This window comes from Lactuca saligna, chromosome 4 (assembly GCF_052625555.1).
Source record: "Lactuca saligna cultivar CGN05327 chromosome 4, ASM5262555v1, whole genome shotgun sequence".
NCBI classification, from domain to species: domain Eukaryota; kingdom Viridiplantae; phylum Streptophyta; class Magnoliopsida; order Asterales; family Asteraceae; genus Lactuca; species Lactuca saligna.
Window position 1 is genome coordinate 97,082,250 of NC_136420.1, and position 11,785 is coordinate 97,094,034.

At 31.8% G+C, this 11,785-nt stretch overlaps 1 protein-coding gene across 1 annotated transcript; it reads left to right on the forward strand.

Moving 5' to 3' along the window:
- The first annotated feature begins 3,559 nt into the window (after positions 1-3,559).
- LOC145042434 (uncharacterized) lies at positions 3,560-4,942 on the forward strand. Its single transcript, XM_078990852.1, has 3 exons — positions 3,560-3,691; positions 3,778-3,859; positions 3,953-4,942. The coding sequence occupies exons 1-3, from the start codon at positions 3,606-3,608 to the stop codon at positions 4,739-4,741; spliced, it is 957 nt and encodes a 318-aa protein (XP_078846978.1). The 5' UTR covers positions 3,560-3,605; the 3' UTR covers positions 4,742-4,942.
- The last annotated feature ends 6,843 nt before the right edge of the window (positions 4,943-11,785 follow it).

The following is an 11,785-nucleotide window of genomic DNA, read 5'->3' on the forward strand; positions in this document are numbered from 1 at the left end:
TAATGATTACCTTGCTTGTTATGTAGTAATAACAAGAACTCCTTGTAGATCCTTGATTCTTGAAATCTTAGTGCCTCGGATATTGCACCTCTAATGGTTCACAAACACCACTAGCAAGAGAATGAGATGAGAGAGGAGGAATACACTTAGAACTTCAGCTAGGGTTCTCTAGACACAAGCATTGGCCGAAAATCCAAAGGTGATGGAGTCTTTATATAGTTGTGGGCTGCTAGGGTTTTTTGGAGGAAATCCTAAAGTTTTCATTGACTCCTCATTAGGAAGCCTTGGACGAAAATCTCATAGGGCCTCCTATAGTTTTCATTCACTCCATTGTAAGGAGTCCAGTAGCCCAATTTTACAACTATTAATGATTTGTAAAACAACACGTGTTCTTTTAATTAGTTCCTAAAATTAATTCCAAATTAATTTTTGATTAAATACTAATTAAATAACATGATTTCTAATTAATATATTGGTTTCATAATACACTAATAAATCAATTTACTATTCCAAATAATAAACTCAACATCTCTCTCCAAAAGTCATCATGTCAAATTGCTAGGGTGAAAGCAACCCGAAATGACCATGCTACTATGAAATCAAGTACATACTAATTATAGTTATGGGCTTAGACACTTAATCCAATAATACGTTAGTATGGTGACAGTGTAGGTTATACTCATATATTGCGTTTGGATTGAATAACATAAATGCCATATATCTCCAGTTTGAAGCTCAAGACTTATTATATTGTCCCTTAAATCTAATTGACTATTTGTTGGTCCCTTGCTACTTAAACTTTAAAGGATTTTAAACTCAAGTCTTATTCAGTTCCTATTTCTATTTAAACGAATTTGAAAATTTAGTTGTATTTTACTTCAAAGGAAATAGATAACATATTCTTATTTACTAATGCACAGTGGATCCAATCTTAAAAGTGTTGATTTGTTTGAGCTTCAAGTTATTACTCCATATGATTTGAGTTTGGGTTTGATATCATATATGGTAGATTGGCTCAAAGTACACTCCTAGAGATAACCTTACTCTTTTTATAACTTGTATGTCAAAAAACCATGTTGTTGAAAAACAGGTCCTATAACCCTTTTATAATTTGTGTCTCGCAGGCAGAGAACTCAGTTGTATTCTAGGAATTGTGTCATATAATCATATGTTTAAAAGTCCCGTTTATTGCACAGAAACCGGGTTATTTAAGCATGATATAAATCCCGGATATTTGTTTCAAGCCAAGTCATATAAGCCTGACATTTAAAACACCCAATTTTTACATAAGACCATCGATTTTTTTCCAGAAACCGGGTTTTATATGGTGGGTCTTATTTGCTTTTTTGTAGTAGCGTAGGCTAGGTGCGCGTGTGGACTTGGCTCATTCATTTGATCCACTAAAGCCTTTGAAGATCTATCAAGGGAAATGGTATATAAATTTACTAAAAGTTTCTTCCTCCACCAATATGAGATAGAGGAAAGTTGCCAACTTGCAAGATTATCTCTATAATTTCCAACACGAACTTGATCTACAAAAACAAATTCTCTTTGAGGCCCAAAATTGTCATCAGAAGGATACGATACTAAATAATGAATTTGGAAATCGACGATATAACGCTTGCAAAATAGAATGATTCTTCAGAACCCGCCTCGTTGCTAGAAACTTCGACCTTGTGGCCTCTTTCAAACTTGAGTTGATTTTTGGTACAGATCCCTATGAGGGATGTTAGTCTTAGAAACCAATGGGTGTGACGGCTTCTTGCATGCCTGATGGAGTTGTCGGCAAGGGTTTTGAAATAGATATAGACGAATGACGAAGAGAGAAGGGTATAAGGAGAGAGGGGTATTTTAGACATTTCATTTTGTCATGTTTGTACTTATCGGTACTTATCGGTGCTGACTAGTTAGACCAACTCCAACCAACCACTAAAACACAATTATAAAAACCAATAAAGTAGTGTTCTGATTCCAATCAATCTTTAAAAAACACAATTTTAGTGTTTGGGGTAACTTCACACACCAAATATGAAGGCTAAACTACTTGGCCTCTAAAAATCACAACTTTAATGATTGGTTGGAATGCAAACACCATTTTAATGTTAACAAATCACCAATTTAATTATTTATGGTTGGAGTTGTTCTTAGAACCATTAGAACCATTCATGAAAGAAAATTTTGATAAGTAGCGAAGAATTTGTTTTAACTACAGTAACCATTCGTGATTTTTAGTCCGTAAATTATGATGTTAAAATTCTAAATTAAAAATAAAACAAAGTGAAATCACGAGATCTCTAACTTGACGGCTTAAAAGTAATGCAATTATATCACCAGTTCACCCAACAGCATGCTCCCCAACTGTCTGCTATTACCTTTCACGTGAATACATAGATTAGTTAAACAATTACTAATATAATTAAGAAACAAAGGACAAGATTTTTATTGCTTCATGTTCATACGTTTTAAATAAACATTTCATGTAATTTAATTTGAATTAATACAACTAAAATAGCTCGATTTGTTTTGACCTAAATATATAATCATTGAGGTTATTAAATGTGCAAAATTAATGAACTATGACAAAAAATCGTCAACTATGATACATATATCAACACCCGACGTTCAAGTGGTTGCGGCATTGCCATAAATAACATAGTTAAAGCTTTGGTCCTACTTTCTTAATAGTAAAACTTATATATATGTGAACAAAAAGCTTCAATCAAATAAATAGGGGGATTCCATGTGGAACCAAATCAAGATAGCTAACTGTATTTTCATGCACCTATATTAGTAGCATATGCTTAAATTATAAACATAATCATTTATCTCATAACAATTTTAAAACAGTATTACTTTTATTCTAAGTTCTAACAAATACGAACACTGTTTACTATTACAAAATATCTTTTAAATAACAGTTTTCTTAAATTTATTAAGAATTATTTTATGTGTTTAAATATTAATAAAACATTTTTTTAAGATGTCTTATCAAGTTTAAAGTTATTTTTGACATATTAAACTATATTAGTTGTTTAAGATGATAAAAAAAAAAACAAAGTCAAATTAACTAACTTATAAACAAACCGAAGATATAAAATGACACGTAGAAAAATATTTATCAATCATTAGATTATATATATGAAAAAGTGAATATACATTAAGGGTATATAAGTTTATGTACTCAAACCCACTATATTTAGTTGTTTTGTTTGATATATTCATTATAATGTTATTAAACTTCAACCTAGACTTGATTTACTTTGAAGATTTTCGAAATTTCACTATTGTTTTCCTCTTATATCACTTATTTTTGCTGAACATCTATTAGGTTATATATATATTAGAGTTGAAAATGAAAATTATGTAAGAGGAAGATAAATGTGAAATTTATAAAAATCTTAGAAGTAAATCAAGTTGGAAGTTGAATTATAAGAACACTGGACAATTACAATATATACATATGATACAAACAACATAGTATGGTGACTTTGGGTACCTAAGTTTATATACCCTTAAGGGTATAATTCACTTCCCCCCCCCCCCCCCACACACACACACCCACACACACACACATATATATATAGCTGGTGCATGAAGCCAAAGCAATGGCAACAAATGGTTTGCAAGTGATGGATGATGAAGAAAGTCTTTGTGGGAAGAGAGTCCAACCATTTGCATCAGCCACACCAAGGCAATGTCCAATTTTATTTTCTTTTCCTTTTTGATCATTAAAGAAGCCATGGGTCTTATTACAACCAAACACTTGATGTTTTACAGGAAACCTGATGATGGAAAGAAGGAAGATTCTGTAATTACCTTGGGAGAGAGACTGGGTTTAAAGGATCTTTATTCCTTTAACGTGAGTATAGATTTTTTAATTACTTTCATTTATGCATGTGTTTTGCAAGTAAAAAATGATCGATATATATGTATAATTTACATGCATGATTAGGTTTGGCGGGCGTCCATAGGAGAGTTACTTGGGACAGCAGTTCTGGTGTTCATGATAGACACCATCGTCATTTCATCCTTCGAGACAGAATCCAAAACACCAACCCTTTTAATGTCCATCCTCATTGCCATCACTGTCACGATCCTTCTTCTAGCAGTTTGCCCTATTTCAGGAGGACACATGAATCCAGTCATATCATTCTCAGCCGCACTCGTTGGACTCATTTCCCTCTCGCGAGCCTTTATCTACATACTTGCACAATGCGTAGGTGGTCTACTCGGAGCACTCGCACTTCAAGCTGTCGTCTCCAAAACTATCACACAAACTACTTCACTTGGAGGCTGCACTCTCACCATCATCACACCAGGTCCCAACGGGCCAGTTGTTATGGGCATTGAGACAACCCAAGCCGTTTGGCTCGAGATAATCTGCACATTCATCTTTCTTTTTGCTTCTATTTGGTTAGCATATGATGATCGTCAAGCAAAGTCTTTGGGTATTGTCATCGTGTTTTCCATCATTGGAGTTGTTCTTGGTCTTCTTGTGTTCGTATCAACGAGTTTGACAGGAAAGAAGGGTTATTCTGGTGCAGGGATGAACCCAGCAAGGTGTTTGGGGCCAGCAATCGTTAGAGGAGGTCATTTATGGGATAGGCATTGGGTGTTTTGGGTTGGGCCTACCATCGCTTGCATGGCGTTTTATGTTTACACAAAGATTATTCCAAGTAATCATTTCCATGCCAATGGGTTCAAACATGATTTCTTTAATGTTCTAAGAGCATTGGTTTGACTCATTATATGGTTGAAAATAAATTATAATAAGTTTTGAAATTCTCAAGAATTTCCTAGCTAGTAATAATGTAGTGGTCAAGGTTTTTCATATAGTGTCTTGTTTGATGTTAAATTTTAGGAGAAAATATGCAACATCCCATCTCTTGTAATCAAGTTTAATATTTTAAAAAAAATAGTGAGCTTAATTTGTGGAGTTTAATTTTAAGGGAGGACATCTAATGTTGAGTTATTAAATTATGGAGGATATTATGGAATAAAAGGAAGGCACGTGCTTGTACGGGGAGTGCAAACGTACAGGGCTTTTTTTAGGTATATTAGTATTAGGCTATTAGCACATATTAGTGACCGATTAGTGACAGAAATTTTGTTTTGATAACTTTTAAATACTAATCTAATATACCTAAACTAATCATTACTATTAATAAATTATTACTTACATTGTTTTCTGAAAAAATAATTTTTTTCTTCTCTCTCTCTCTCTCTCTCTCTCTCTCTCTCTATATATATATATATATATATATATATATATATATATATATATATATATATATATATATATATAACAAATAGGTTTATTTATTTTTTTTTATTTTTTTTACATTTCAATAATATTGCAGTACAATATGTATTTAGCTCAATATTTTTTTATTTTATTTTCAAACTTTCATTTAATATACTAAAATACTTTTACAATCATAGAATCGTAAATAAAATTAAAAATATATATATGCCATCGTTGTTTTGCCGGACCATCGAAACCACCAAGCCATCATCATCAAACCACCTACTCACCGGACTACTAGACGTTATGCCGACACTATCGTTAAACCATAATTGACGATTAAACAAAATGATGATGATGTTATTCAAAAATTTCCAAAAGAATATTTCATAAAAAGACCAGAAAAAAATTAAAATAAAATCTACTTATATTTAATTTTAATTTTCATTTTATATTTAAAAGTTACTATATATATACTCAATTTGCATAGTTCAACAATCAACAACATATATAGTATTTTATTATTTCATTTCATTTCCATATATATTTTTCTAAATGTTACCATGTATACGAACAAAATAATTAAACTTGTGTTAGTTTTGTTTTGAATAATTTTAAAAATAGTTAAACTTTTATTAGTATACGAACAAGATAATTAAACATGTGTTAGTTTTGTTTTGAATAATTTTAAAAATAATTCAACTATAAGGCCATTTTATACATATTTTATTTTAGGTATATATAAATAAAATCAGAATTAAAATAAAACAAAATTTTAAAACTAAAATTAAAAATAAAAATTAACCCAATAAAAACAGGATTGGGAAACCAAAATCAAGGAAGTGCTTATATATTTTTATTTTTTAAGTGTGTAAAAATCAAATTTAAAATGAAAAATCAAATCAAAATAAGGTGCACGTGATAATCATAAAGAAAAAGATTTGGTAACTTAGTAAAAAAAAAAAAAAGAGAAAAAAAAAGAAAAAAAAAACATGATTTTGTTTAGTGACAGGAAAAAAATTGCAAATGAAAGTATTAATATTTGACTTTTCAAAAAAAGAAAAGCTCTCTATTTTAAAAAACTCAAAGAAATCACAAAAGAACAAAAGAAAAAAAATGAAAAGAACAAAAAATAGACGTTGGTAAATGGGAGGCTGAGATACACAATTTTCAATATTTAACTTTTCAAAAAAATAGGTTGGTGTGTCATAGGTATGTGGTAGATTGGTGTGTAGAAAAAAAATCTCTATAACCATTATCTGACTTGTCGTAGTATTAATGATATTTTTTTATATATAAAAGAGTATTTATGGACCCATTTTTACTTTTAGTATGACTTTTAAAATCATCAAACCAACCAAGAACAATTTAAACAATTTAAGGATTAGTTAATGTATTTGTTAAATGTAAATAATGGAAATGTTTTTACCATTAGGTCCATTTCAAGAACATCACAAATATTTGCATATATGTGCTTCCAACTGTCCTGATTTCTAACCCCCAAGAATTTATGGATAGAGAAATTAAGGCGACAATCGAAAAGTTATCACTCTTAAAGATTACCTTACTAGCTGTAATGAAACTATATTTGATAATATAAGATGAAAAGAATTTGATGACTTCTAGGATTGAATATGACTTTCATGGTGAAAGCATTATTCTTTTAGAATCCATAATTGATATAATTTGATCTTTATTACATAGATAGCAAATGTGTTAATGCTAATACTTTTTGTAATGTGAAATGATTTCATTTATTCTTCTAAAACTGAAAAATAATATTAATTATGGATTCTATAATTGAATATTTGTAGAGAAAAATTTAATGCAGCTCGGGAGATGTTTGGATATGTGCTTTGAAAATGATGATTACGATTATCAAAACCAGATAAGTATTTATTTACAACTAGAGATCATGTCCGTGATTAGTTAATTTCTATCATGAAAATTGTGTTTTTGAATTAGAGGTTGTGTTCGATCATGAATTTTGGTATATACTTCATGCTCATTTTGCTTTGTTAAAAAACAATTATCAAATAGATGCTGATAAAAATATAGAAGTAGTAAAGTAAATTAGTACAATGCTTAGTAACTTATAGTTTTCTTTTTATATGTATTACTATCTTTATCTACTTTTTATTTCAGTTTTTACTTCTTTTAACAAATAATTTATTTCAAAAAAAAAATTACCAACCTTCATCAAGAAGCTAGAGAATGAGCTAGAGAATAGTATATACAAAGGAGCATAAAATTATAAGATAACGGGTTAAACAGTAAAGCCTAAACAATGCTAAACACCACGACTAGCACCAACAAATTTAATTTATAACCAACACTAGTGAAAGAAAATTTGATGTTTTGTTAAATCTCTTATTAATAAATTTATTAGCATAAACAGTTTCGTGATTTTTATTTTGCGCTATACAATAATACAAACATATTGTCATGCATAGTAATTTAGAGTAAAATAATTGAAATTAGTATAATTTATTTAAATATTTACAGTGTTACACCGTTGACACCACCGTTATTACATTGTTGCTCAAAAGAAGTCAATCAAAATTGTTATTGGTAATTTTTGTGTTTCTTTTCACAACATATTCATGGACTCAATGATGTTTGATGACATTAAATTATAAGAATCCGTGAGAAACATGTCATTTCCCATTTATGGTTACCGATGTTTTCTACTTATGTATAACAATCATTAGATAGAGCATGTCATATCATACCCAATCAATCTTTAAAATAAGACATTAGGTAAGCTTCACATGCCTTTTAAAACAAACTTCCATTCCTTTCTTGTTTGTCAATCTTTCATTACATATTCATCAACAAATATCGACAATAGAGTCTGTGATATATGTTTGAAAACACAACTTCAATGGTCTTTTTAATGAAATTGGATCTATAGATATGATAGCCAAAGGGATCAAATCTCCAATACATTCTTTCATTCTTGATAAAAACCATATACATGATCACCCACTTTATGTTTTTCCAACATCAAAAAGCTATTGTGTAACACTCGATTCCTGGCATGCCTTTAATTCAAGCATTCATTATGTTTTTCTCTGGGACTCGAAGAGTTGGAGGCCCAACTCGTCGAGTAGAGTCGTGATCCGCGGGAAGTTTAAGTAGTCTACTCGACGACTCGGGAGACCGACTCGGCGAGTAGACGTTGTTTGAGTGAAACCCTAAATTGAGGGTTTGCACCCTATTTAAACACGTTATAACCCCTCAACTCTCAGCCCCCATCGTCTAGAGCAAACCCTAACTCGAAACCCTAGCCGTTTTTAGTGTGTTCTTGAGCCTTGTTGTGTTACTTTATGTGATTAAAGATTGAAGAAAAGAAGGAAGCTTGTGAGATCAAGGGGAAACAAGAAGATCCAGATTTTTAAGCATATTTCCAGCTTATTAGAGGTATAAAGCTGAAACCTTGTCTATTCATTGTCCAGATCTTTGACTTTGGACATTTTTCTACATCTTTCTAAGCCCTAGTAAGGATGTATTCGGGATTGAGTATAAGAAGTAAGTTGTGCTTCAGATCTAGGGCTATTGGGGGTCTTTATGGCATAAAGGTGCCCACTTTGTTGCCATAAACACGCCATGCATCTTATAGACCACCTTTTATGGCTTTTTGAGCCAAAGATCCCATGCATATGCATCAAGTTTTTAACTTTACGTGAAAAGGGGCCCTAGGAGACCATATCTGTAGTTTTGATTCGTTAAGACCCATTACAATCGACTGTATGGTTTTGGACAAGGAGGGACTCGGCGAGTCACTTGGGTGACTCGGCGAGTCGGGACGCTTTTTCCCCAAAAATCGTCTTCTGGAAATGGTTTGGTTGAGTGGAAGGAACACTCAGCCTGCTAAGGACTTGTTTTGGACCTGGAAATCATAGGGCTCGGCGAGTGTATGAACAGACTCGGCAAGTCCAAGGCAATCTCCCAATCTTTGAAGATGGACTTGACGAATTGTTCTTACGACTCGGCGAGTCATGGACTGGATGCATTCTTATGAGGGAGATGAACACGACGAGTTCAAGGATGAACTCGGCGAGTCGGATGAAGATGGTCCCGATAATATGATTAATGGAGAACCCATCGAGTTCTTGCTAGACTCGACGAGAGGAGTCAGGGATTAATCTGGGTTGCTGGGACATGGACTTGACGAGTTGGTAAACCAACTTGGCGAGTCAGGTCAACTGGATGTTAACTTTGACCAATGTTGACTTTAAGTAAATTGAGTTGACCCTGGTTGGGGTTGCATATTCAAATTGATAACTTAGAAGGGTTGCCGTGTACGGATTGAGGAGTCGAGAAAAGTCGATTTGCACGCCGAGGATAATTCAGACACTGCATGACATAAAGGTGAGTTACCTTCCAGTAGGGGTGGGTTAAGGCCACAATGTGAGCCCACCAACAAGAGTAATTGATAGATAACTGTCTTTGTGATAATAATAAAATAATTATATCTCAAAAGTACATTGCTATTTCATGCATTTAACCCACAAAAAGGTTGATATGTTGGTATTTCTTGCATATTGTGTTTTAACTTTTAACAAATTAGTGATGTTTAAAACAGGGGTCTATACAGAGTGCACCAATTTAGCAAAGTTGAGATGTTCATATTATACAGACCTGAAGAAAGTAACACCTACCACCAGGAGCTAATTGAAATCGAAGAGAATCTTTTTTCAAAATTAGGACTTCATTTCAAGTATAGGATTTTTCATAATTTAATTATTAATAAATTTTTCATCACACTCACACAAAATATAATAAAATTAATTTTCATGACAGAACATTGGATATGGGAACCGGGGATTTAGGTGCTCCTGCTTACCGTAAATTTGATATTGAAGCCTGGATGCTAGGTTTAGATCGATATGGAGAGGTACACTCTACACTTTATATATATATATATATATATATATATATATATATATATATATATATATATATAATTTCTCATTATAACATTGTAGTTTTAACTTATTATTATTTTTTTCTTATTAAGATATTATACTTTGAATAGCATTTGTTTTCTACTGACTACTTGGAGCACATTATCAACTTTATACATCGGTGCAAGCATAACTCAGATGTTGATAAGAAAAATTTTACTGATATGCTTCGGTAGTATATTACCTTTTGGTACCATTTGTTAGCTATCATTCCGAGAGTATTCAAGACAGTGAAGAAGCCTTCGGTTGCTAAACAGAGTTGAAGTCTCGGTCCCAAAGACGCAAAGGGGGAGATTGTTGGGGCTTATTATGTTGCGTCTTAGGGATTTTTGTATATATCCGGAGTGGGCCTGTCCATCCGTGATTATCTAGTAGGGTTAGACTATATATATGCATGCATGTATGCATTATTGAGAGACATCTTTTTAATTACGCTTGAGTTTTGTAACCTTAAAACACCTCTACAATCGAAGTTCTTAATCGAGCTCTTCTGAGGTGTTGAAGCTTTAATCATTCAACGTATTCAAGCCATATTTGTGTTTACATTTACGTATTTATTTGTTTGCATGCTTAGAATCAATCGATCCTGAAAGAACTACATTCTAACACCATTCAAGTATTACATGTTTATAAAACACCATCAAACTAAGACATATGTTCAAAAAACACCAATGAAGTACATGTTCTATTCAAAAAACATCATCGCTATAGTTTGGGGTAATTTACATATTTAGTCCTTAATTTTTTTTCTTAACTCGAACGGTCCCTTTAATTTAAATTTGCTTCAACTTTGGACCCCAGATCGAGTTAAAAGACTAATATACCCTTATTACTTTCATTTAATATTATTTTTATTATTTATTAATTATTTATACAATTTAGGTTATTATTTATTATAAATATATCAATTGTATAAATAATTAACAAGTAATAAAAATAAATGTTAAATGAAATTAATAAGGGTATATTAGTCTTTTAATTCGATTATGGTCCGAAGACAAAATAAATATAAACGCTAGAGACCGTCCGAGTTAAGAAAAAAAAGTTAGGGCTAAACATGTAAGTTATCCAAAACCATAGAGATGGTGTTTTTTAAATAGAATATGTACTTCGTTGGTGTTTTTGAACATATATCTTAGTTTGATGGTGTTTTTTGAACATGTAATATTTGAATTATGTTTTTTGAACAAATTTGAAACTTCGATGGTCTCTTAAATCATTATCCATTTTATTAATTCCTTTTATTTGTGGACGTACTACGACCAACAATTACACATATAAAAATAATAATAATAAAAGAAATGTGCGATTAATCCTTATTGTTTGGTACTCGAAACCGGACCGAAACCATAAACAACATTGCCAAAGTCCAATTTGATCCGTTTGGTACACGATATCGGAACTGGACCGATACACCCTAAACCAGTCCGATTTTCGGGTAAGATAATTCACAATTTACGGTCTTCTGGCCGATTCGTTCTAGGTCCTGCCCGTTGCTCATCCGTAATTCTGGAGATGTTCCATGGTATTTTTGTTCCGAAATACAAATTTTCGATGTATAATACTCAAA

Bases quoted from the DNA above. Each gene is read 5' to 3' on its own strand.
- LOC145042434 (XM_078990852.1), top strand. From the start codon at position 3,606: ATGGCAACAAATGGTTTGCAAGTGATGGATGATGAAGAAAGTCTTTGT. The intron at 3,692-3,777 runs GCAATGTCCAAT...GATGTTTTACAG, and splicing joins TTTGCATCAGCCACACCAAG to GAAACCTGATGATGGAAAGA. The intron at 3,860-3,952 runs GTGAGTATAGAT...ATGCATGATTAG, and splicing joins AGGATCTTTATTCCTTTAAC to GTTTGGCGGGCGTCCATAGG.